Source organism: Protopterus annectens, chromosome 3.part1, assembly GCF_019279795.1.
Source record: "Protopterus annectens isolate FY-2018-M chromosome 3.part1, PAN1.0, whole genome shotgun sequence".
NCBI lineage: Eukaryota > Metazoa > Chordata > Ceratodontiformes > Protopteridae > Protopterus > Protopterus annectens.
Genome location: NC_056732.1, coordinates 355,636,004 through 355,661,346, shown reverse-complemented (window position 1 = coordinate 355,661,346; position 25,343 = coordinate 355,636,004). Strand labels below are relative to the sequence as shown.

Here is a 25,343-nt window from a genome sequence, read left to right as displayed (position 1 = left end):
TGAAAGATAGGTTAGTAGATAGGGGATATAGTCCTTTTGAAGTGAACAGGAACCTTGAAGGGATTGGTGAGTTGAGGTATGGGTTCTGCCAAACACTGTTTCTCTCACTATGCTGAACCCATTGATACACATAGAGAAGCCTCTAGCTCCAATGTCACAAAAGTTCCGATGTTTTTTACCACTCATGTGAATCCTATTATGGATATCATAAGGAAGAACTGGCGGGTATTGACCACGGATCCTATGGTAAAGGAAGTACTAGGGGAAAACCCCTCCTTTATGTTTAAGAACAAACGCAACTTAAAAACAATACTATGTTATCCCAGAGATAGAGCTAGACAATCTGATAGTATGAAAGGTACCAACCCTTGTGGGGGTTGTAATTTCTGTGGTTATTTAGATACCACAGGGATTTTTGTTCACCCCGATACTGGTCAACAGTTTTACTTTGATGTAGAAGCCAACTGTAAGACATTGTAGTTTATTTGGCCAAGTGTGTGATCTGCAGGTCGTTTTACGTCAGTAAAATGGACAGGTCACTCAAGGATAGAATTAGGAAGTATGTTTACAATATTAGAATTAAATCCACTACCAGCACCTTAACTAAACATGTTATGGCCCAAGGTGATGACCACACTTTTACATTTTTGGTGGTAGATCTGGTTAAGCCTACAGTCAGAGAAGGGGACATATGTAACTTGACAGATAGTAAAGAAGTCAAGTGGATTTTGAGTCTTAGAGCAGACCGCAGAATGGGTCTAAATGAGAGGGCTTCCATTAAGCCCATGTTAAAATCTAAGAAGTTAACTACAAAGTACCCCTAAAATTATATTAATGAATTTCATAGCCTCTATGTGTATGTTTTAGTTGTTTTCACATATATATATTTATATATTTTTACATATCTGCAGTTTTATATCCTGTTTTTATGTTATTTGAGTGTTTTGTAATGTTGAAGGTTGCACTGTCACTTTAAATCAGTGGATTTCTACTGTTTAATATGAACTGATTGGTTCATTAAGACTATTTAAATAGTTGCAGACCAGCATTTGCTTGATGGTCTGAAGAAGCTCCTATGTGAAAGCGCTTACCTATTGTGAAATAAAAGGATTTTATATTTTTCAGGGTGGCCTTGTTACATGAATTCCATAGTTTGTGGATTGCTCTGCTATTGATTCTGGTGACTATTTGTTTCACATACACTAAAGACATTGGTACTGGATCACCCCACCTAGGAATGATTGATGGTTTTCACATACCTTAAGTCCTGCCTGCCTATATCTATCAAACTCATTGGTGTGAAAGGCAAGCTACAGATTTTCAGCTAAATGGACTTTCCAAAACTCTTCCTAAAACCTCCTATGAATTTCTTTTATACCTCACAGGCTCACTTGTGTCTTTTTATTTCAATTGTTTAAGAAAACACTACAGGATAAAGTTGTACTTTGATCTGAACTCCCCCCCCCCCCAAGGGAAAAGTATGCCCTGCTGTATATTCTCTTGATTTTAAGATTTTTATGATGTATCTTGACTGTCTTGATTGGTAACACACTCTGCACAATCTAAGTGCATTCAATGATTGGTTAATAAACACAAAGTATGAGACCCGAATCAGGAGTCTCTAGATTTATTAAATACTGCCATAAGTCATTTTAATAAAAGGTAGTTTCAGTTTCTACCTCAGTTCTTCATGCTATTTTGTATTTGTGCTAAAGAAGGCATCTTGTTTCTTTCTAAGAACTTGAGCAGTTTTAGCAGATCAATTTTGTGCTTTGTTTGTTCATTTCCTCACATATAGTTAGATGTTCATTCCAAAAAATTCTCTGCTGGTTGATTTGGAGACAGGCAACTGTATTTTCCAATGTAATTTAACGGAACACATTTCATGACTTCTTTTTTTAAATTTAATGCCTTGGAAACCATTTATCTCACTCCAAACAAACTTAGCATTCTTCATGCTCTCATTATCCATGAATCACAAACACATTTCTTTTTAAATAGGGCAGTAAGCACAACAATTACTTTTTCCTTACAAGTAGTTTATGTATAAAAATTAAATGTTGCTAGTCTACCGCACAACAATAAATTGCATGCGCATACATACATACATACAAACGTATGTGCTCACATAGCAGACGTTATTAGAGCTTCCCATATAGAAGCCCGTGTACTCAATATTAATATGGCATAATCATAATGAAGGGTTCAAGAATTGAAAAATCATAAGGACACACTCACGCATGCAAGTGTACACACACCCATTTCCAGACACATGTACATATACATAAGCACCCATGCACATTAGGAACAATTCGATCTATGTGGTGTGAAATTTACAGAACAGGTTCACCATTGAGTGATCCTTGATTTGCAGGAATGGGACATATAAGTCATAACATTTTGACCCTGCATGCAGGTCATTCCTCATTCATACACATTAGGCACTATTTGTATCTCATTACTGGCTTGTTTCTATGCAAGTGTTGTCATTGTTATTCTATGTTTCAAGGGCCTTAGAAGAACAGCCCACATTTGCTCCAGGTGCTGATTCAGGCCAATAGTTCTCAGGCAATAATGACAGTGGGTTAAAGCAATGATGTTTCACACACAAACACATGTATAGATATATATATATATATATATATATATATATATATATATATATATATATGTGTGTGTACACACACACACACACACACACACACACATACTTATATGTGTGTGTGTGTGTGTGTGTGTGTGTGTGTGTGTGTGTGTGTGTATTAGTGGCTAATTATACTAAGTATACACTATATGGTATGATGTGAATTTAATATGGTACATATGCACAACACATTACAATAACAAAGCATGTAATAGCAGAGATTAATCTGAATCAACTGCTGTAGTGCTGTTAAAACCAAGGCCTTTAAATCAAAAAACCCAGAGACATTTGCCAATCTTAAAAAGGGATTTTTCAAGATCAAGATAGAAAGATCTTGGAGGAACCATAACCAGAAGAAGCTGTAGCATACAGAAGCCTTCATGTGGACTTACCTATGGAGTACCAGAAGCGTACCTGTAGATTTATCTATGGAGTACCAGAAGCCTACCTGTGGATTTACCTATTAAGTACCAGAAACCTACCTGTGGATTTATCTATGAAGTACCAGAAGCCTACCCGTGGCTTTACCTATGAAGTACCAGAAGCCTACTCGTGGATTTACCTATGGAGTACCAGAAGCCTACCTGTGGATTTACCTACAAATTGCCAGAAGCATACCTTGGAATGGCTTGTGAGTACCAAGGACCTATTAGTGGATCAGTACCAGGAACCTAATTCTGGAAGTGCCACACATCTTGACAAGAGCTACCAAACCTATGAACTTTAAGGGCTTCTGGTATTCTTTAGGAGACCTTAGTATTGGTCTGACAAGACTAGAGCTGGGCAGGATTATAAATAAAATGTATTGTTTTAACTTTTCATTATGAATTCATTTAATTTTAATGTTTGAATTTAAACTGTAAATAAACTGACACGAACTAATAAGACTATTGCCAGTTTGTGCTCCGTGTGTGTGTGTGTGTGTGTGTGTGTGTGTGTGTGTGTGTGTGTGTGTGCACTCACTGTAAGGAATCCTCCCTGCAACAAGGAATGGGAGAGAAAAAGAAATACTCTGCAAAACAATCATACAGTGGTTCATTCAACAAGAAGACATGGATGCTACACTTTTAAGGTAGAAGCAGCTGTATAGTTCAGCCTTCTTTCATAATCCTCAGAATAATATACAAAATGACAAAAAAATATAAGCACACTCTACATTTATGTCTATGTGCTCCTTAAAATTATCCTGGCAGTGTTTTCAGCCCCTCTACAAAGGCTAACCTGGCACAATTTTTGTTTCTGTGTACTATATTGGTAGTGTATACAACTGTAGTCCTTTACCATCATTCTCCCTTTCTAGATCAGCAACACCAAAATGTATTTCCTTTATATACCAAAACTGATGTTAATATAGTTAATAACATAGTTGCAGGAGCACTTTATTTGAAATGTGGCGAGACTCACTTTTAAAATGCAGCATTCAAAATGGCAAAAGACGCCTTTGCGCCCAGAGATATGTCATATTGTAGCCTTACTCAGTCTACATTTATTTGCAAATGGATTTTCGTTTTTCAATAGCGAGTAGTATTCTGGAATTTGGTCTTTACAAATTCATCACTCTACATCCCTCCCACTAATTACCTTTTTGTTGTTTTGAGATCCTGTTTACCTAAAGATTTTTATGACTGCTAACATCTTTTGTAAATGCTTCTTTTTTAACCTTTTCAGTCAGAACAAAAAAACGGATAAAAACAAAATCCAAAGGATGGTTTGCTTACTTACCTAGCTGATTGATTTATTTATTTTTGTTATTATCCTGGTGTATGAATGGGTTGGCACAAGAATGTTCAAAATATACTCTGCTACAGTGCATTTCCAACACTAAAATTCTGAACTTTTTAGATGGGCTACACAGTCATTTCTGTTATTTAACCCTGGCGGAAATTAAACATTCAGCCTTACCTGCCACATATACTCTGGCCAGCTTAATTCATCTTCAGCATCAAATCTTTGTTCATAATTAGATATTTCTTCTAAAACTAACAATTTAAAATGCACAGAACAGCTACTTGTTTTATAATGCTTAGCTACGGCATTTTTAACATCGCCTATCTCAACAGCATGTTTGTGCTCATAAACACGTTTCTAAAAATGCTGTAGCTAAGTATTATAAAACTAGAAGCTGTTCTGTGCATTTGAAAAAGAATAGGGCTTAAGCATGGATGTAATTTGTTCACATGAGTAATGCTCAAGATGTGATTAGTGCATGTACTATTTAAAATGTTTGTTGTGTTTAATACATTATTCAGTCTGAGGAAGTCATTACAAGCGATGAAAGTGCTTACTGTTTAATGTGTTGTTCATTAAATGCTTTTTGGGTAATTCCTGCCATCTTTTGTATTTTTGTGATTTGTGCTTGTTAAGAATGGTGACTATTTGTTTTTAGCATTTCTGTTTTAATAGGACAAAATATTTATCCTGCTTATAACAAATAAAAAGGGTATAACTAAATATCAAATAAGATAATTTAGCAGAGAATTACATAATCTTGTTATCCAAATTGTACTAGCTATTTTTCTGTTTTGCAATGACACTTTTTGATTATTCATTATGGAAATCAGAAGAATTTGCAGATGGCGAGCAAACAAGAACACAGAGCTAGCCGATCTAGTTACCTGGAGACAGGTTTGAAACCTTCAAGTAGCGATAGTATACTGTGTGATCCTGTGCAAATTAGTTTCTTCTGCTTTCAGTTAGTCCTGCAAAAAATGAACTCTGATCTCAGTGGACCTTACCAATTAAAGCATTAAGTGGATAAACATATGGAGCCTTTCAGATTGCTACAGCAGCTTAGGAAAGTATAGCAATTATAAATTATAACTCATTGTGGTATATCCAATGGTTTGCAATGCATTACCAGTTCTGTAACTTTAGCACGCTTCAACTAAACAAGTTTTGTAAAATGAATCTGACAAGCATTTTTTTCCCAAAGATCTGAAAAGGCCACTGAAACTGCAGAAACAAATATGCGGTTATCGCAATCACTTGCAAGAACTAAGCTAACTTAGTCCTGACCAGCAACAGTCTGTATTCATTTACAAAAGTTATTAAGTTTATGAGAATGCAAATACAGAACTAATCATTTTGCTTAGACCTGTTCTCTATTAACAAACACATAATCTTTTATAAAATTAAATGCCATATAAAACTTAGCTGCTGCTCTGTTTTTCAATGCACAGTTGAATAAAGCTATATATGCAAAAGTTGGGGCTGGTAAAAAATGCATGCTTTTCCAACAAATAGCACACAACGATCTATAACATTTATTTATTTGATTTTGTTTGTTATCCAGGTAGGTAAGCCGGTTCAAAGAACGATTTTTACTCACAATCCAGCTCAAGTGGCTGTCAATAGATAAGAAAAGTTAGTACATTATAAATTAAAAAGCAACACAGTGAAAGAGAAATGGAAATAAGCATGTCAGGAACCAGTAAATATGTGCAATCCACTTAACAAAATTCAGCAGTGAACTGTAATAACTTTGGGTATAATTATGTACAATATGCATAGCAGGATTCATTGAAGCAGTGAGCATCATAAAACATCAAACAAGCCATAAAACTAGTATACTGAAAGTGATAGGTGGAGGAAAGACAACAAAAGATAAAAATGTAAGAAAGGGAGCTTGTAGACAAATTTCAAAATAAAAGGTAAGTAGGGAAGACACAAAAGATAGAAGATGAGAATGAGAAAGAGCAGTGGAATGAAGGAGGGGAAGAAGAAAGGATAGCAGGAAGGGAAACGAATAGTTTATGAGGTAGATATATGGAAGGTATCGAGAGGAGGTGGCTGAAGAAACACGTCTTACTGTAAAACAACACTGGGATTCATACATTTACTAGGGGATTGAAATCTGCTGGGCATAGGTGTGTGCATCTATAATTCTAGCTGCATGGGACATTGAGGTATCTAGATCGAATGAGACTAGAAGGGGGCCGTTGGATGACAGGCCATATTAACTATCTTGAAACAAATGGTATGGGGGTATAGATTAAGGCTGCAACTTGCAGGGAAGGCTTTTTCTGTTGATTGTGGTTTGCTGGCCCACACTTTGAAGTCAGCTTTGAAAACTGGCTTCAGAAGTATTATGCAACTAATAAAAGATCCTTATATTGAAGGATGCACAGGAATCTGTGCATGGAAAGGTAGAATATTCTTAGTTTTTGAGAAGACAGTCATGACATGTTCCTTGATGGCCTTTGGGAGTGTCATGGACTTAGGGATTTTTGTAATTTTAATGACTGGCTTCTGGGGTAAAGCTGTCACTAAAGTTATATGCAAGTATATTACAGTCTGAGTGGTTGAAGTCAGCTTACTTTGAAATTAAAGAAGGATATATAATTATGATTGGCTTCAGATGCTAGTTTCAGTTCACGTTTTGCTTGCATCTTCCTGATGGTTGGTTTGCGACCATTGTTTTTTTGCTAGAATTTTTAATATCAGTAGATTTAAATTTGTTATAGGACTTAAAAATTATTATTATTTTTTCTTTTACTATAAAGCTTATTTATTCTATTACACCACCAAGATGTTTTTTTTAAATTATTCACTATATTTGGTTTTAGTGCGGACTGCCAGATCTAGACACTTTTTTAAGTAGGAGTATAACTCAATCATATAAGTAGCAGGTAAAGTTACATGGGTCCTGTGATATTACAAGTTGATTTGGAGGTCTGATCAAATAAATTTTACAGGTTTTCTAATATGAGGGTCTTAAATTCAGAATTTTTCACTGCAGGAGTCTCTGGGACTTTAAAAGAGAAGTTCACTAATTTGTGCTGAGCTATATCAAGAGATGGAAATACTACCAAAGATGTACATGTGGGGCTGTGTTGGTAAGAATGAGGTCTACAATATTTTGCTCACTAGTGAGGTCATTTATTATTTGTTCTAGTCAGTTATTAAGTCCAGGAATCTGTGGGGAATCCAACTTCTGAGGTATAGATACACCAGTTTATTGACAGATAATTGAAATAATCCATTACAGAAATATTTTTCATTAATGGTAATACAGTAAGTACATTACAGAAATATTTTTCATTAATGGTAATACAGTAAGTACATTACAGAAATATTTTTCATTAATGGTAATACAGTGAGTACATTTAGAAAGTTCTTATGGTTGTCTGATGACATTTAAAGTGTCTCATACTAGGCTATAATAAGATTTATTTATTTTTTATGCTAAGCAGGAGTTCCATGAGTAAGGCTGCGGGTCTCATGGAAGCTGCTGTGAGGTCATGTGATTTCCTTCTTTCTTTTTCTTTTTTTTCTAGATTTTTCTCTCCCTCCTGCATTATGCTAGTGTTCCTTACCCAGTGCTCTACATCCATCCCCATCAGAGCAAGAGGTACTGAACATTCATTTAAGTTCCTTGTTTTACAATTAGTCTGAATAACAGGGGTAGTGATATTAGAAATGTAACTGAGCAAGACGAATAGAAGTGGATTCTGAAGCTTAAATCTTACTGTGAAACAGGGTTGAATGATAGAATGAGTAGTGAGCCTTTTCGTAAGAGATGCCCACTGAAGCACTCAGTTGGGTTACTTTTTGGAGGCTTGGCTTTTTTAAGCTAGCTTACTGGCTGAATTATTTTTTTCTGTGGTAGATGACATCATTGCTAATTAAGCTTTCTTTAGTGTGTGATTGGTTGTACTGACTATTTGAACTCTTTGTTTTAATATGTTTTTATGGTCTGAAGAAGGAATTTTGTTCCAAAAGTGCTTATCTTGGTTTTTAAACAGTGCTATCATTAAAATGTTGGATTCTCGGCTATGGTTGTTTGGAGTCATCCTCTGCTTCTCTACAAGTTTGGTTTGTGTGGCTCCAACCTTTGCCTATGTGCCACTTTTTTGTGCTGCATCACTTTACTAGTTCACACCCCACCAAGCAAAAGAAGGCGATAGTAAAGGGGCGATTCATGCATGCAGCAAAGATGGTAACCCTGTTTAATGCCTTCATAGAAGAATGTGAAAAACTTAGGAGTATGTTCCGTAAGAGAGGTACCCTGAAGCCTTCATTGATAATTCGTTGTACAAAGTTATTAATAAAAGGAAAAATAATTTTTACACTCCCATCTTAATGGGAGATGAAACTTCACACAAACTATTACATGTGAGACTTTTGGGTCCCTGGAGACTGGGTAAGCCTGACTATAAATGTAGTTTTATTACTAGTTTTTCTTTGGACCATGAGCAAATTAGGCGGGTTTTAAACAAAATTTTGAATCCCAGAAAAGGAATGGGAGAGTTGACATTATTTATGGAATATATAAATGTAGTAGCTGTAATTACTGCAAGAATATACCTTGCTGTGATCATTCCATAGTAAGAAATCAATGGTTCATAGTGAAAGGAAGATCGTCATGTGATTGTTCACTAGCTTTTAAATTTCCTGTGTTTGTTACCTTGCAACATTTGATGGTCTTTTATGATAGTTAAGATGAAAACACATATTTGTTTTATAAAATAAATGGCAGTGTGTGTTTGCAGTGAGCTACATGCATCTGTGAATCATTTTATTCATTGATGTTACTTGTTTTCTCTGTACATGAAAGGAATTTCATTAAATTAAAAAAATAATGTAAAAGTGGTTCTGTTAGAAGAAACTAAACTAAGGAAAAACTGCGCAAAGGATTTTCTAGAGAAATGTGAGTGAATGGAAATTGTCATCATTATTAAAAAAAAAAGGAGAGAAGTTATTCTTTTGATGCATAAATCAGTGAAATGACAAGAAATAAATTCTTGGACTGATGCAAATGTAGATGGGAGATGATCTGGATTCAAACAAGCTAATCTAAACTACTCTTAAGAACTGTTGCAATCCATATCATGATTATGTGACCACCCTGGGTGCACCAGGAAAATGGTTTCTGGTGCATGTAGCAGGTCAAATCTCCAAATCAAAAAATCTATTTTCTGGCATTCTATTTGGCATTCTTCTTCAATAAAGTTACTGGGAAAATGCACATCTGTTGGTGAAACTAGGCAGAAAGGCTTAATTCTTCCTTTAGATCCTTGGGATTGCCAAGATAGCAGATGCAAAGGTTTTGCAGAGCTGTAGAAAAAAAGACACATATATTGGAATTCACTTTCAGCAATACATTCAGTTGTTTTCTGTTACTAGCAAGCATCCGTCCTTTTCTGCCTCAAAATAATTGACTTTACAACATGGGACATGAGATCTCATGTGAAGGTATATTTATTAAGATCTGCTGGTGAATTTGAATTCTAATATTTAAAATGTAAATGGGGGAAGATGTCAGGGATCTCTTTCAAAGAAAGGGAATTGTTAAGAATTATGCAGTCCTGTACTGGCAATAACTCACTACCCTAACCTCTTACAGATTAATTAAATTAGCTTACCAATAGTAACAATCTCCATTAAAGTAAAAGTCCAGGAGACCGGAACAATCTGAACGGTCAGCAATGGTGATGCATCACAGTAATGGCAGACTATCTGCACATGTTGTGGCACTACATTGCTGAAGGAAAACAGGATATATATATATATATACTGAGGGTATAAAATGGACATTCAGAATTCCTTTGGCAAAACACCTCTGATATGACATTCTGCTTACTAAGCAGAATCCCAGCCAAGTTTATGTTATCTAAAACTGGTTACAGTTAGATAAGAACTATTTCTGCTGCCTTTCTTATAGTTGTTTATATTTTACATCTTGGTAGAAAATACCAGAATATTGGACTTCTTAATTATTAACAAATGGTAACAAATTCCAAAGCTGGACCAACAAAAGACTGGATATGAAAGAACGGACATGAAACTCGTGTATATTTCTATTTGTCTAGACAATTGTTTGTGTTAAATTTTTAAAGTGCATGTATACCTTACTCCTGTACTTGCATGATTTGTTCTTTACAAGTTAATTTATACTGTTTTGGGTTTATATTTCTTTCAATTTGTTTAAAAGCTAAAAGTTCCTAATAATTTTCACAAAGCAATGATAATTATTTTACATTCTTTACTATATTTGTGAAAGCAATATAGTTAAAATCAGTAGTGTTTTTTTGCATTGCATTTTTCTGAATAAAAACGAACAAATAGCTAAAAAAGTCATAACAGGAGGCTTTACCAGATCATGATTACAGTATCATATAAACCAGTGATAAAATAAACAAGGCATTCAGTAGTATTAATTACTTACTATTCATTGCAATTGAATGTTTTGTAAAACAAGGCAGCAGGTTCTGTAAGATATTTTGTTTTAATTCTCAGACAAAGTAAAATGTTTACAGTATTCCCGACAAAGAAGTCATGGATGGCAGATAGGTCTTTGATAACTGATCGTGACATATCATATATGCTGCCAAAATGAAACAGGAGAATAGAAACGTTGGCTAGGGCTCAGATGAAGGAAAGCATCTCTTCCCTCTTCATGGCCGTCCTAAAACACATATCATAAAGAATTAAATAAACTCACCATACCTGTCAACTGCCATGATCTAGTCATAGTCCTATGATTATGGATATCAGATTTGGCCATGCTCCTTCTAGAGTTAATGATTTTCACATAAAGTCTAATCTGGTTATAGGGATATAATTTATTAAATAAATAAATAAAGCCTATGCAAAGATTCTCACTTACTCTATTGGGTCTGGTATATAAAGACCTTCTGTTGTGAAAAATATGAAAGTGCTCCCCTTTCTGACAACCTGCTATGATTTGTAGGGGTCACTTTAATGGTCAAAGGCTGACAGGTATGACTCCTGTACTAATGCATCCCTCCATCTCACCTGTAGCTTTAGAGCTCAAAACATATAATAACTAAGAGACCCTGCCTCACACTACAAAACCCTACTCACTGTCAGCAGATCCCAGACAGAAAACATCTTAACAGTTTTTACAACATCCAGTTGAAGCCAAAGCCTTTATTATACCTCTCAACATTTAGCATTTCACAGAATATCTACATTTTTGTTTATATTTTTTGCCTGTTCTTCATAAAATGTGTGATTTTCTGGCAAATCGTGGATTGAAGTCAGTAAATAATGACTGACAATTGTGTTTCATACTTTATAGCCTTTAGAAAATGCATGCCAATGCAAAGTCTGTTTTTCTAGGAACTGTTTAAGTTTATAATGGCAATATTTTAAATCTGTCCACCACCATTATTTTGTTTTTGTCAAGAATTCTTGAACTAAGATGTTGAGAGGTCTCAAGAACAAAAGACTATAAACCTGCTTTACTTAATAAAATAAAACAGAAATGAGCAACACATGCTACACATAATTTCAATGTCACTTCTTTCTATGCTGTGCTAAAAGTCATGCAGTTACTTTGTTTATGGTGAGACGTTCATGTTTCCTAGTCAGGGGACCCTCTACAAAAAATGCACTTCATTAGGAACTGATAGAGCTAGCTAACTCACACTGGAAAAGAATAACACAAGAAAAAAATGTAAAAGTGACCCACTGTATTCAACAGCAACGCACTCTGCGGAACAGGAGCAAAGTATTAATGGTAGCAAGTTTATCTATTCTAAAATACAAATCAGTGAGGCCACCCTATTCAACAACAACAACACACTCGTTGGAACGGGAAGAAAGCATTAATGAAAGTAAGTTAATCTGCTGCAAAAACAATCTGAGTTAATGAGACATGCTATGAAAACTGTAATGTCAGTTAATGTTAGATATACTGCACAGCCTCAGACTCTGACAAATAAACAGGTTTCACATAATACAGTAGGACAGAACAAATAAATAAACATGCTCACTGCCTCATTTACACTACTCATTTTGTGCCATGTTTAAATTAACCTTCACTTGTTTGGTCACTACATGGTGCGCATATGCTGACAACTGCAACTCTAGACTGGTTCTTCAAATGGACTATGGTAGTAGCCTTTTAGGCCCACTAGGGTATCCGTACTGTACAACAAAGCTGAAATATACGAAAATGAATTAATGCTGTAATAGCTTAAAGTGAAAAGAGAATTACAGATTCCATATTGTTGCTTACTGAAAATAGTTAATCTCCAGAATGTTAGGTTTTCACAAGAAGAAAAAAGAAGGTACCATTCTCCAATATTCACAGAAGAGGAGAAAGAAAAGAATCTTTTAACACCTTTAGTAAACTAAACAGCTAATTTACTTTGGAATGGTTGACAGATGTAACTCTTGCAGATATAAAAAAGCTGTAGTAATGACTGAAAAGTTTAAGCAGTTTGAGGTAAAAGAAGTAAAAACATGGACCTGCAGCAACATTACAGGCCATTCAAGCTGTTACACAATGGCCAGTAGTAACACCACAAGTTCTGCAGCTGGAACAAACAACGTACACAGAGGTAGACCCTCACAGCCTGTAGTAAACAATGTAGAGGAAGGGGAACAACTGTGCAAGGGATTTTAATTATCATGTTCGAGACCAGAGTGTAGCACACAAGAAATGTGACTTGTAAATGCAGCTTACATGCAGACAGCTACAGTAAAGCATAATGACTGGTACAGTCTATTACCTACCCTAAAACTTGGGGCATACTATACTTACTGATTTCTTACACACACACACACACACACACACACACACACACACACACACACACACACACACACACACACACACACACACATGCACGTACACTCTCACATACACACAGCTATACACACACACACACACACACACACACACACAAACAAACATGCACACCTGCATGTTCTCACGCATGCAGACACACTAAGCATTGCATGCTAACTACTCTCTCTGTATATGCCTGACAAGCTGTTTACTGTAACCCAGCTATGTTTGAAACTCTGGGCAAGATTAGTGTCTATCACATTTAGTGGGTTCCGATACCGTTAATTAAAGAATTCTTCAAATTCATCTGCCCTGTTGTTCTACTTACTCTTAAAAATCATAGACATGTTTGCTATTTATTCCAAATATTCATCTTTAAGACCAGCTTCATGTTTATTAGATGCCTTATCAAATCTTCACTCAGTATTCCAAACATGTTAACAAGGACTGCCTTGCTGCTGACCTGCAAGTCTGAACATCCTGTACTATATGGTCTCTGACTTTTCATTAAATTGCTCGCGTGAGGATTCCAATGGCAATCAGTGACAGTTCTGTGTTAGACCTAGTTATACCCATAACCACCTCTCTAGCTTTTTGCAAGTTTTCCCTCAGGTCATCTTCTGCATACATTGCGAGTTTAATGGAAGATTCACAAAGATGTGGTGAGAGTCATTTTCTCAAAATGTTTATGATATGCTAAATAGAATAAATGAGGACATTCACTGGTGATTATTTCCAGATAGCCCTTATCTGGTAATCAGATTAAATTACTTAGTCCAAGACAGAGTGAGTGTGGTTTCTCTGCTATAGACCTGTGTCATGTACTGCTTTTTGAAATCAAATACTATCAAGGTAATATAAAAGGTTTTCTTCAAGCAATTCATTTACCAGATTATTAAAAAGAAAAAGAAAACTCACATCCACAAAATGATTTGACTGCTAAAGGTAGTGTCTCTGTTACTTTTTATGTTTGGAAATTATACAAGACCTCATTTGTACTTTGAGAATGGATAAACATCAACCGTATGATAGACTGACTCAAACTATTAAATACCTTTAGTCCACCTTTCAATATTAAATTCAGATGTCAAGTTTTCATAAACAATGATTCCCAGACTGCATATATCTTGAACACCTGATATACCTATAATGTGCTTAACAGTTCAGACTAGGTTTCAGCTGTTCTGTAGCATAAAGCATGTGCATCTATAAAAAGACTGTGTGCATATGTATGTGCTTGTATTTATGTGTGTGTTTATGATGGAATCAGTGTGTGTGTGTGTGTGTGTCTATGTGTGAGTCAAGATGTGTGCACGTGTGTGTGTGTGTGTGTGTGTGTGTGTGTGTGTGTGTGTGTGTGTGTGTGTGTGTGTGTGTCTGTGCCTATACACACACACTCATGAGCAAGTGCATGTCTGTATATGGGAAAACTGGTGTTGTGCACATGTGTATGCGTCTGTATCCATACATGTAAATATGTGAAAAAACAGTACATGTGCCTGTGCCTCTGTGCATACATGTATTTGTATATGTGAGAAAAAACGTATGTGTGTGGGGGAGGGTGAGCAAAAAGTGTCTGCAAATTTCTCCAAAATAATCTGAAAAATCTTTATTAAACAGTAAATTTTAAAAACAAAACAAAACAAATCTTGTAAAGGGAGTTTTAATTGGTAAAACAGAATTTCCATGTAGGCACATAAAGAAAAAAAATGCACAAAGAATTACATTAGCAACATGAAACCATCCTGACATCGCTTTCGCTAGGATAAAGACATCTCAAAGGATCATAGCAAACAGATGTGTCAGGACAAGTACCCAAAAGACATAGTAGCAGGTGCTAAACAAGCCAATAAACTCGGCACTGTGAGATATTAGTTGCCCATCTGCTGACCCATGTCACTGATCCCCAGACACATACTTAAAGATGTAGACACGTGTGTGTGTATGTATGTGACATGTACATTTATAGAGTGCCACCACAACTTAAGAATCACAAAATAAGATTAAAGGCAATTCCAAGGAACAACAACTGTGGTAGAAATGGCAATACCTAGTCACACCTGAGTACTGAGTAAACACATATGCCTCCAAGTGACTGTTCTCTTACACAATTCTACACCATGAATTAATATTTTGTATTACTTGTGTGCTTAATAAGTGAATTGCCCACTTGTCAATAATCAGCGGAGCTGCACTCATCTCAGATGCTCTCCTTTGTATACAAAATCTGCTCAAGTGAAATAATTTTGCCTGCAGGCATCACTGCACTTTGAACTGCAAATGGAAATCCTAAACCATCCCACTGAAAGAAGTGCACAACTAAAACCCAGGTTATATTCCACTCTGAAAAAAAACCTGCAACACCTTCCTGGGTTACATGTTACTGTTTCAAGATGCTCACTCTCAAACTGTCTCCTCCAAGGAGAATGGAACAGTCAATTCCAAAGAAAGCTGCAAAGTTTACTTATGACAGCTATTCAAATACATCACTTGATCTAGGCAAACTAAACTCAGAACAGTAAAAAGCATCCCTTTCCTCAGATAATGACAAAGAGAGTTTTAAACTGGAGTAACATTGCAATTTCTTTCTTATTAACAAAGAAATGTCTTTTAGTTATTTCAGTTTAGTGAGTGATTACTGATAAGTTTTATCTCTGCATAAAAAGATACACACTTTATGAAAGCAACCCCCCCCCCCACAACTTTCACATTACTTAATTACTCTACAAACTTCAGCATTACATCACCACTATGCTTTGACATTCGTCCCTTTATATCAAGTCTCTTTCTTGTTGTCACTTCAGGCTGAAGGGGGGTGGGGAACAAAAACAAACAGACAACCTGATGCTTTAACTTATCCTCTGTCTCCTCTTCTGGTAATACATTCTTTTTGTCCTAACGTGTCATAGCTACAGGCAGACAACAGCAAACTCGTATGAGCATATCAACATAATAAAATACATTCTTCACAAAAAAGAAAGTAAAATGAAAGGGAACATGAAAGAAGAAAGGAGAAAATGTGAAAGGAAAGTTTAAAAATTAAAAAACAAACCTCATGGACATCACTGTAGATGAATTCCCTGCTGAGGCACTGAACATGAGAGCTCTGGAATAAATGCGTGTAGAACTTGAGCCAAAGCTTAACTAGCCTGCCTGAGTCATATCCTTCCCATTTGATACTAGTCCAAAATAATGATGTAATGCTTTGTCCCTCTCCCTCATGCCTGTTCACCCTCCCCCTCTGTTTCTCGCTCTCACTCACTCTCTCTCTCCCACCAACATACACAGGCACATGCACACACACACACACACAGGCTCAGTAATGGTGAAGTCACCACTTAAATCTGGCAGAGTTAAAGCATGCAAAAAAAAAACTTCAATGTAACCAAAACAGCCCACGGCCAAGTTACAGACATACGGAGACTTGGTGGTGTAATCACCATTGGAAACAGGGTAAACAGACAGAGAAACAGTGCCGCCTCAAATGGCTAAGCAGCTGCCTGCAAGATCAGAGTAAACACTTGGAAGTTCTGTCAGTGATTTACTGGTTTTAATCAGAAAAGTTGAAAATGCCATGTGTTTTGAGCTGCGGGAGGTGGGGGAGGGGAGAAATCAGAGAAAATAAATCAAGAGCAGGCAGTTTGCAGCCAAGTTTTTTTTCCTTCTTTTTTTAACAGTGCTCTCTAGCTGGATTTTGTCACTCACATTTTCTGCTGTGAGATAAAAGGTGCAATATCCCCTTTCAAATAACTGCTTGGCAGATTCGACCATGAGTTCTGCAACTGCAAAGGTGAGGTATCCACTTTCAAACAAGTTGTCAGTTTGATGTAATGATGCTACAGGTTCACTAAAGCTACCCTTAAAGGGTGGTATCATTTTACAAAAGGTAAAAAGCAGTCACAACTTCCAATGTTATTGACTTGGTATCTTCTTGGCAAGTGTAAATCCCTTGGGGTTTGTCTTTTTGCTACCACAGGGACTGCTGGATATCTCACCAACGGTCAAATCACTGTGATGCTCTTATGAGGTTGCCTAATCTTATTTCCCAGCATTCAACCCAGTACAAGACTTCCAACTACTTCAAATTCTCCTGTTGATTCTGTTCTGATATAAAGTTTAAAAATTAATCACACTGATTGTCTGCATGTATAAAAGAATGAAAAATAAGCTTTTTAAACTGTGTATCATAACAAAATCCCCTCAAATCAAGGTTAACATTAAAAAGCTATCAAAGGAACTAAAAATATCATAAGGATATGTCCAGAGATGGATCCCATGAACTCAGACTAACACCAGAAGTTAAAGACAATCACAAAATCTTGTTTTGTAATGTTATGGGGCATGAAATAGCACTCGACATTGATCAGAACTTATCCAAAATGGGACAGTCTACTAGGATCCAGTAGAGACAGCCAACAAACTAGCAACTACGTTCATTAAAAATTTCAAATCTCCCCAGAAACAACTATACAAAGCTCACATATCCCACAGAATCTCCCCCACCCCCATTATAACCAGAGAACACTTAATAAAGGTATTCTCCAAAATGAAAACTGCATCCTCCATGACGCCTGATAATATGTCCGTCTGCCTGACAAACAGTACAAAACATGTCCTAGTGGACCTGCTATTTCAGCTATTCAACCTGAGCTTAGCCGTTTTGTCCACAAATGTTTTGATGTCATTTCACAAAGGTGGATGGACCACTGACCCTGGAAACTACAGACCCAATAGCTTGACTAGTCTCATCTGGAAAACCCTGGAACATATCATAACTGACTTAATTAATAATAATAACAAAAATCTGATAAAGCCTGATCCCTATCAGTTCAGCTTTGTTAAGAATAGATCCTGTCTAATGAATCTAGCCAACTTCTTTGAGATTGTAACACAAGCTCTGGACAGTAGTCATGCTGTCCATACAGTATACCTAGACCTGGCTAAGGCTTTCAGCACCATATCACATACTAACATAATAAACAAGCTGAATGTGGCCCCAAATTGGCCCTTGCCTAGTTAGGTGGTTAGCACATTAGTTGAGGGATAGAATCTATGTTGTGAAAGTGCTAGATGCATCCTCAGTAAACGTGAAGGCAAACAGTGGTATTCCTCAGGGCCCCATGCTGGGGCCCCTATTATTTGGGATCTACTTTGTAGATCTACAGTGGAGATCTCTGATTAACCAAGTTTGTTGACTCCGTAAGCCTGGTGTGATCCTGAAGTCTGCCTTTGATATGCAGAAGCTTGAACTGGAACTCACACATCAACAACTTGTGCTCCAAAAAACAAAAGGATTAAAACTAAATACTAAAATGTTGCAATATCATCACATTTGGTAAACAATCCCTTCATCTATCTTATAGTACAGGCAACATCCCACTTCAAAATTAAAGTATAGTGAGAGATCTTGGTACATGGTCAGATAATTTCCTTGTTTTTAATCATTACATTGTAACAGTGGTAATGAAATATTTTTACCAGGCACAGCTGATTTCAAAAGGTATTTCATCTAGATCCAAGGAAGTTTTTACTCCACTATATTCCACAATGATCAGACTTATTATTGAATATAATGCCCTTTTTGGGATGCATTTTCCTAGGCATATTAAGCAATGGAAAAGACCCCAGTGTTTCCTAACTAAAAAGTACACATGCTTAAAAGGCATGCACTACCAGGAGAGGCTGGAAGTACTGTCCCCTTACTCAGTGTTCTATTGACTCCTTGGGTGTCAACTATGCCTTGCCTTTTGGATCATTAGCGATCCAGTGGACCATGATCTCTTGTATCTCCAGAAATGAAATAGCCCCATTAACATTAGAACCAGGGATTAAAATCTGCTTCAGCAAATAAGCAAAATGGTGGAGAGAAAGATTTTTCACTCAGTACTTACCCCTTTTCAGGAACAAACCACCATTCCAAATTTAAAAATGCTACATACTATCTTCCTTCAAAAAGAAGTTGGACAACTGGATGAGTATCCACAAATCCACTGCTGATATCATTGGCCTGTTGCTCCTTGAAAAGGGGGTTAAAGTCTTAGTGGGGGGAGTACTGGCCAGACATAAATGGCCAAAAGGCCCAGTTGCCTTGTATTTTCTATGAGGCTATGATTCTAAGATCTCAATTCACAATGGAGTTACAGATCTCCCCTTTCTGCGTCAGTGAAGCAGAGTTTCCTTGAAACTAGCTTGATACCTTCAGGTCATGTCTAGAGATGGATTTCCTCCATAGTAGTGTTGCAGTGACATTTTCAATCACGGCACATCTCCCACAAAATGCTGCAACAGTTCTCATTACATTTCTGAATATGGAAACTGGTAGCATGTACTGCTTTTTCTTACTTTAGAAGTCATGCTCCAATACACCTTGGGTGTTTCTTGGTAGGTTTTAATGGGGTAAACAAGGGGAATATTGTGACCTATTACCATGTCTTACTAGCTAAATGGGGCAAAATATATGGGTCTTACAAAACATCTCTGTTATCTTTATTCATATGTTTTTGGCTACATTACTGATAACTTCTTCCATCCTTCCTTAGAACTGTTTCCTGCTTATATCATTATAGATTTTTTCAGTGGAGTAGACATGCATGAAAAAGAATAAGGTAGGTGACACTAAATTTCTATGATTATGACTAAATGCCAAGAATTCTTATTTTTATATTTATTTGCCAAGAAATTTTTTTTTTGAAGCGTCTTATTTACTTGCATCCTTTTTTAACAAGGCGGGTTCTCGATTGTACCTTCTGTTTTTCAAGCTTGAAATAGATCACTTAGTGTGCCTCAATAACGTAGAAGAAAACAGCACAGCAAAATGCACAGTCATCTATCATTTAGTAAACTAAAGGCAGAAACATTCTGGGAGGATACTAGGTCAAAATATTAATTGTGATGCACTTGCTGTGATGAAATTCTGGCAGTGACTTCACCCTTGACCTCTCAGCTGGTGTGGGTAGTTGAAGTGGGGGGAGGGTGAGCAGATCATATCACAAAGAAGATACTGCTGTGGTTCCACTTAATTCATGGGGGTGCTAATTATCCAGGCAGTGTGTGGAAATTTCTTGGAGGCACGAAGAATTATTTCACACACATGATGGCAGCTTAAGCATAGCAGACCTGTAAACTACAATGAAATGTTACTCACATACACTTTAGTGTTGAATGTGTCACTCCTGCCTCTCTTGCCAGATGTCTTACCATGAGACGGATTGCACTGACTTCTGATGTATAATTTTTCCTTTGATGTATTCTCTGTAATAGGATCAGTAGCTATATACTTCTGTAGCATCAGTAGGACATCTGCTCTGTCTCTGCTATTTTTCTATGGCTGTGGATCTTTTACTTTCTGTTATCTACTTTCCTCTCACTGACTGCTAGGGCTTACTTCTATTTGTCCAGCCACTCTTTTCAAGCTTGAAACCAGAGAGAGTCTAACTTACTCTGCCTCACCATATTACCACCACTCTGAAGTTCTAACCAGACATAAAGCTTGTTCCCGAAGGATGGACAGTCCTTGTTCCCCAGACCAAGACGACATATTGCACACAGTCAGAAGTCCAGGACTGCCAGATAGAATAAGTACCATTTTACAAACAAAGAGTAGATTAATTCATCTGGGGCTACTTCGGAACAGTTTCCTATTCCAGACCTAGTCTGACACTTTATCAATGTCGGTCTTACAAACAAATGTAGGAAGTTGCCATTTAGATTGGTTTTAAGGACCCACTAAAAATTAACAAGTGCAAATCAGATATCTATTTCATACACAAAAATACAAAGTATACGTACACATACACACTATAATTGTATATATATATATATATATATATATATATATATATATATATATATATATATAGACTAAAGCAAATATAAGCTTTATTATTGTTATTATTCACTTTTTCGGTTTATTAACTAGGTTAAGTCCTGTAAGTCCTCCTCACAGACAGCCTTCTCAAGGGATCCAAAGCAAAAACATCCCCGAATAGCTACATGTAAATTTAGCTAGATGAAACTTTGGTCACGAAAAAAAATAATACTTGGTAATGTAGAAAAATCTATTTTAAACGGTATATGTAACAGGTTTGTATAGCCATTTATGCTATGTAAAGTAATTAGCATACAATAAATAAAAAGCAAATACTGCACTGTTAACATTAAGCCTATACAAAATCAGACAATAAAAATGTTGTATTTATTAGTTAATTGGGCAAATCCAAAAGGCAAAATACCCAGTTAAAATACGAAGCACTGCTGACTTGCTTAAAGTCATGCAACAAGCAACTGAAGGAATCAAACCCAGAACTAGAGGCTGAAGTTCATTAGTAACTCATTGCCTTAAGCTTCTTTGCTAAACCCAATTATTTAGGCAACTCTGCACATTTTTTTAAAGGTAGCATTGGCATATGTAAAGGTGAAGTGCAAATGAAAAAAAATAATACAGATTATTTTAATGCTAACGCCAGCAAACCTGCTTGACAGGGTTTCTAACAGTACAGAAAAAACATATTTTGTACAATGTTTTAGCCTTGCCTTTGTAGCCTAGATCATAGCAGAAAGAATTTAATACAGGGAAATACAAAGAAAAAATGAATGAATGAATGAATGAAGAGTAAAAATCCCACAGGAGTTATACAAAAGTAAAGATGTTAATCATAAAACAACTATAAATGTCATATCAGAACAGAAGCCTTATTAGAATGCATGTAGGTAGTGATGTACAAAGGACAATACCATACAAACTGTGCATATGTTTAATATGAACTAATATTCAGAAGTCCATATTAATATATGTATTATTAGTATTAAAAATCATTCCAAGAAATCGAAACTTACCTATCAGAGCACAAGCTCATCCTTAACCCAAATAAGACCAAACTAATAATATTCTCTTACAGACCCACCAAATACAACTACCCATCTCTATGCATTATCAGCTAATGATACCACAACTGAGCCTAGTAATCAGGCTAAGCTCCTAAGTATGACAATTGATAACAGGCTAAAATTTGATATTCGCATCTCCCAAACAATTAAAAAAGTCCATGCAAAACTTGGCTCACTATATAGGGCCAAACCCTACCTAACACCCCAAGCCAGAGTAGCCACTGTTAGGTCACAACTACTGTCTACCCTTCTTTACGACTCACACACATTCACCAATCTATGCCACTCAGACCTTCATAATTTTGAGTCCTGCTATAACAAATTTGCAAAGTTTGTTACCAATCTCCCCCACAAGACTCATCATTGTACTGCACTTCAACAACCAAAATGGCTAGAACTCCCTAACCTATTAACTCTCAATCAACTTACCGTCACCTGCAATATCATCCAGAACCCCAAAAACTGCCCAGCCATATCAACACTAGTCCAACTGAAAGTTAACAGCAGGTCCCTTGGGTCTTCATATAAACCATTCCTCAAAATCACACAATCTCATAACTACCACAGTGACTCTCTATACTCTGACAAAATAGCTAAGCTCTGGAATGCTCTCCCTCTAAACATTCAATACGCTCTCTACCATTCTTCCTTCAAAACTAAGCTAAAAGATCACCTCGCAAACAACTGGCTCTGCCCCTGCTCCTCAGCAGGATAAACCCAACTTTAATCCCCCCTCTCCCCATGCATTGGGTCACGGTTTTGCTGCTCGACTATCTTCTAGAACCACTACTACAATGCACAATTTTTATTTCTTCTCCTCTCTATGGCTATTTTACTCTGCAAATCAAGCCACACACTGCATGTTCAAACTGCACCCCTCTATATTCAGGTGCCTAGAACCCATTGAGTCAATTGTTTTCTATGTTTGACACTGCTTCTCTGTATCAATATTGTCTCTTGTCTTAGTTGTAATAAGGTATCAATATGGTGTCATGTATTACTTGTAATAGGTTATATCAATTATTGTATGCTGACAACTACTGTATGACCTGGTGACTTTGTTAATCTTACAAAGCATTATACTATGTATCTATGTAACTTAATACTGGAGCTTTTCTCCCCGGGTCTCCACTGAAAACGGGCTATGTGTCCAGTCAGACACTACCCGGTAATCAAATGTAATAAATAAATAAAAATAAATAGTAAGGTACTGCCATTAAAAAGGTATGGAAGCCTATGGAGAAATACATGTATCTCATTACACAGAGATGTAAAGCATAACAGTGTATCATAACAAGTAGAATGAAGCATTTCAAGCAGGCCATATGTAAATTATAGGTAAGAAATACAAGGAGTAAGTACAGTTAAAATATGACAGGCTATCTCTGTCTCCAGTTAAGTACATACCATACATTTCCTGTGCTGACTGAAACACGTGGCTAATATAGTCTAGTTAAACAAGTACACTCTCACCAGCAGTGTGTCTTGTTACCCGTCTATTTGTGAGTGACAGGCAGAGGTACAGACTTCTAGGGTTAGACCATGTACAGGCAATACAGCTGCAGGAAGCAGGTAAGTTAATAGTGTTAGAGGCAAGGAAGGGGGTAGAAGATGTGCAGAAGGACAGGCAGGTGTAACCTGTCTTTAAGGGAAAGTTATGAAAGAAAAGTATACGACAATAATGGATTACACTAAATGCAGGTATTAGACATGTGCAAAAGTTCAGCTTTTTAAATGACCCCACAACTTCTACAGAAAGTACATTCATTTGTGATGTGAATTTATGAGTTTCATGAAAGCAGAATTATGAAGGTTAAAAGGGAAGATGATTCTTAAAGAAAACTGACAGACAAATTATCTTTTTCTGTTCTCAGGTACCTGAAAACACTTCTTATGGGAATATGAGACCTGCAGGTCCCTTGTCAAATAACTAGCTGTGATGTGATACAAGGTTTATACACATGCGATGGGTTCACCATTCCATCACTTCATCCCGCAGCTCAGGACTGACTGTCTGCAGTCATACAGTAAAATGGATCTGCATCTTTCCTAAAATTCAGTAACATATGTCAGAATCTCACCGTAATGACACTTGGACATGTACTCAGCATGAAGTACAAGGCTAAATCATATGAACAGCAAGCAGAAAGCTGCTGCAGGCTACGAGAGAGACTTTAACATCCAGAGCTTCTTCATTTGTTTATTTAGCATACTTTCAGCAAAACTGACTCATTAAAACTTAAACCTCAGAAGAATCAAAGGAAATAGCAGCCATTGCTGACACAGCATAAAAGAGTTACAATTAGACTTCTTGACAGCTTATTATTAGCATAATGCACTAAAATTTATTTCTGAGTTACAGTTTTGCTCACAACATATCTCTACCGCAGCAGACACAAGTGTGACTAGAAACAGTTGTGGGAACTAGACAAATAATTACTGCACATAATAATACATGCAAAAAATATGCAGTCATACAGTGGAATGTTAGGGGGTTTATAAGCAGACTTTAGCAGGCACACAAACTAAAAATGGCAACAAACATTCCATAAGCATGACACATGTCATTAATGCAGAGTTGTGCATGTGGCTGGACTTAAAACACAAACACGTGCTTAATATGTCTCCCTACCATTACCCTTCAGGTTCACTGGTCTGTCATCAAGTCGTACTAAAGTGATTTCACAGTTTCCTATAAAAATCTAATTTTTGGTGTGAGCCAGACTTACATCTTGCATCACTCTCATACTCTGTAGTACATTCCATTCTGATCAAAAGCAGATTCCTATCCCTATGACTTTATCTGTTTTCACAAATTTTCCTAGGTTGAAAGCACAGTCCTGGCAAGGAGATCCTCTGTATGTGAAACTAAGAAAGGGCATCACTTGCTAGATCAGGGGTAACATGTACAAGATGTTCCTAGCCCAATTTCTCAAAGGACAATAAGAACACAAACCAAGTATGACTAAAGATTGTTCACTATGATTCTGACAGGCACCTCAGTCTCATCCAGTGCAGATACCCCAAATCTCCTTTAAAACTCTGACACTTCCACAAGAGGCCTACATGCTTAATCAACAATGATACAACTGTACATTCTCTGGGATTAGATATCCGACATCATTTAATGGTCAAGCCTATGGGCTGCAGAGGTGACCACATCACTGTGACATGTAAAATCTTCAGACAGCTGAGGCACAAAGGGCAGAAAAGCCATGTGAGGGAAAAGGACCTTTAAACGCTGATGCAGCCCAGGGAATACAGGTGTGTGCA

At 36.6% G+C, this 25,343-nt stretch overlaps 1 protein-coding gene across 3 annotated transcripts in view; it reads right to left on the bottom strand.

The window, feature by feature from the left end:
* Positions 1-25,343, bottom strand: part of CREB5 (cAMP responsive element binding protein 5) — a 1,721,100-nt gene that overhangs the window by 485,325 nt on the left and 1,210,432 nt on the right. Inside the window, exon 1 of one of the 3 annotated variants that reach the window (XM_044066816.1) lies at positions 16,237-16,336. The exons of the other annotated variants lie outside the window; for them this stretch is intronic. Coding sequence (XP_043922751.1) covers positions 16,237-16,283 — 47 coding nt within the window. The 5' untranslated portion in view covers positions 16,284-16,336. Of the gene's footprint in view, positions 1-16,236; positions 16,337-25,343 lie in introns of those variants that run through there. 3 annotated transcript variants of the gene reach the window in all.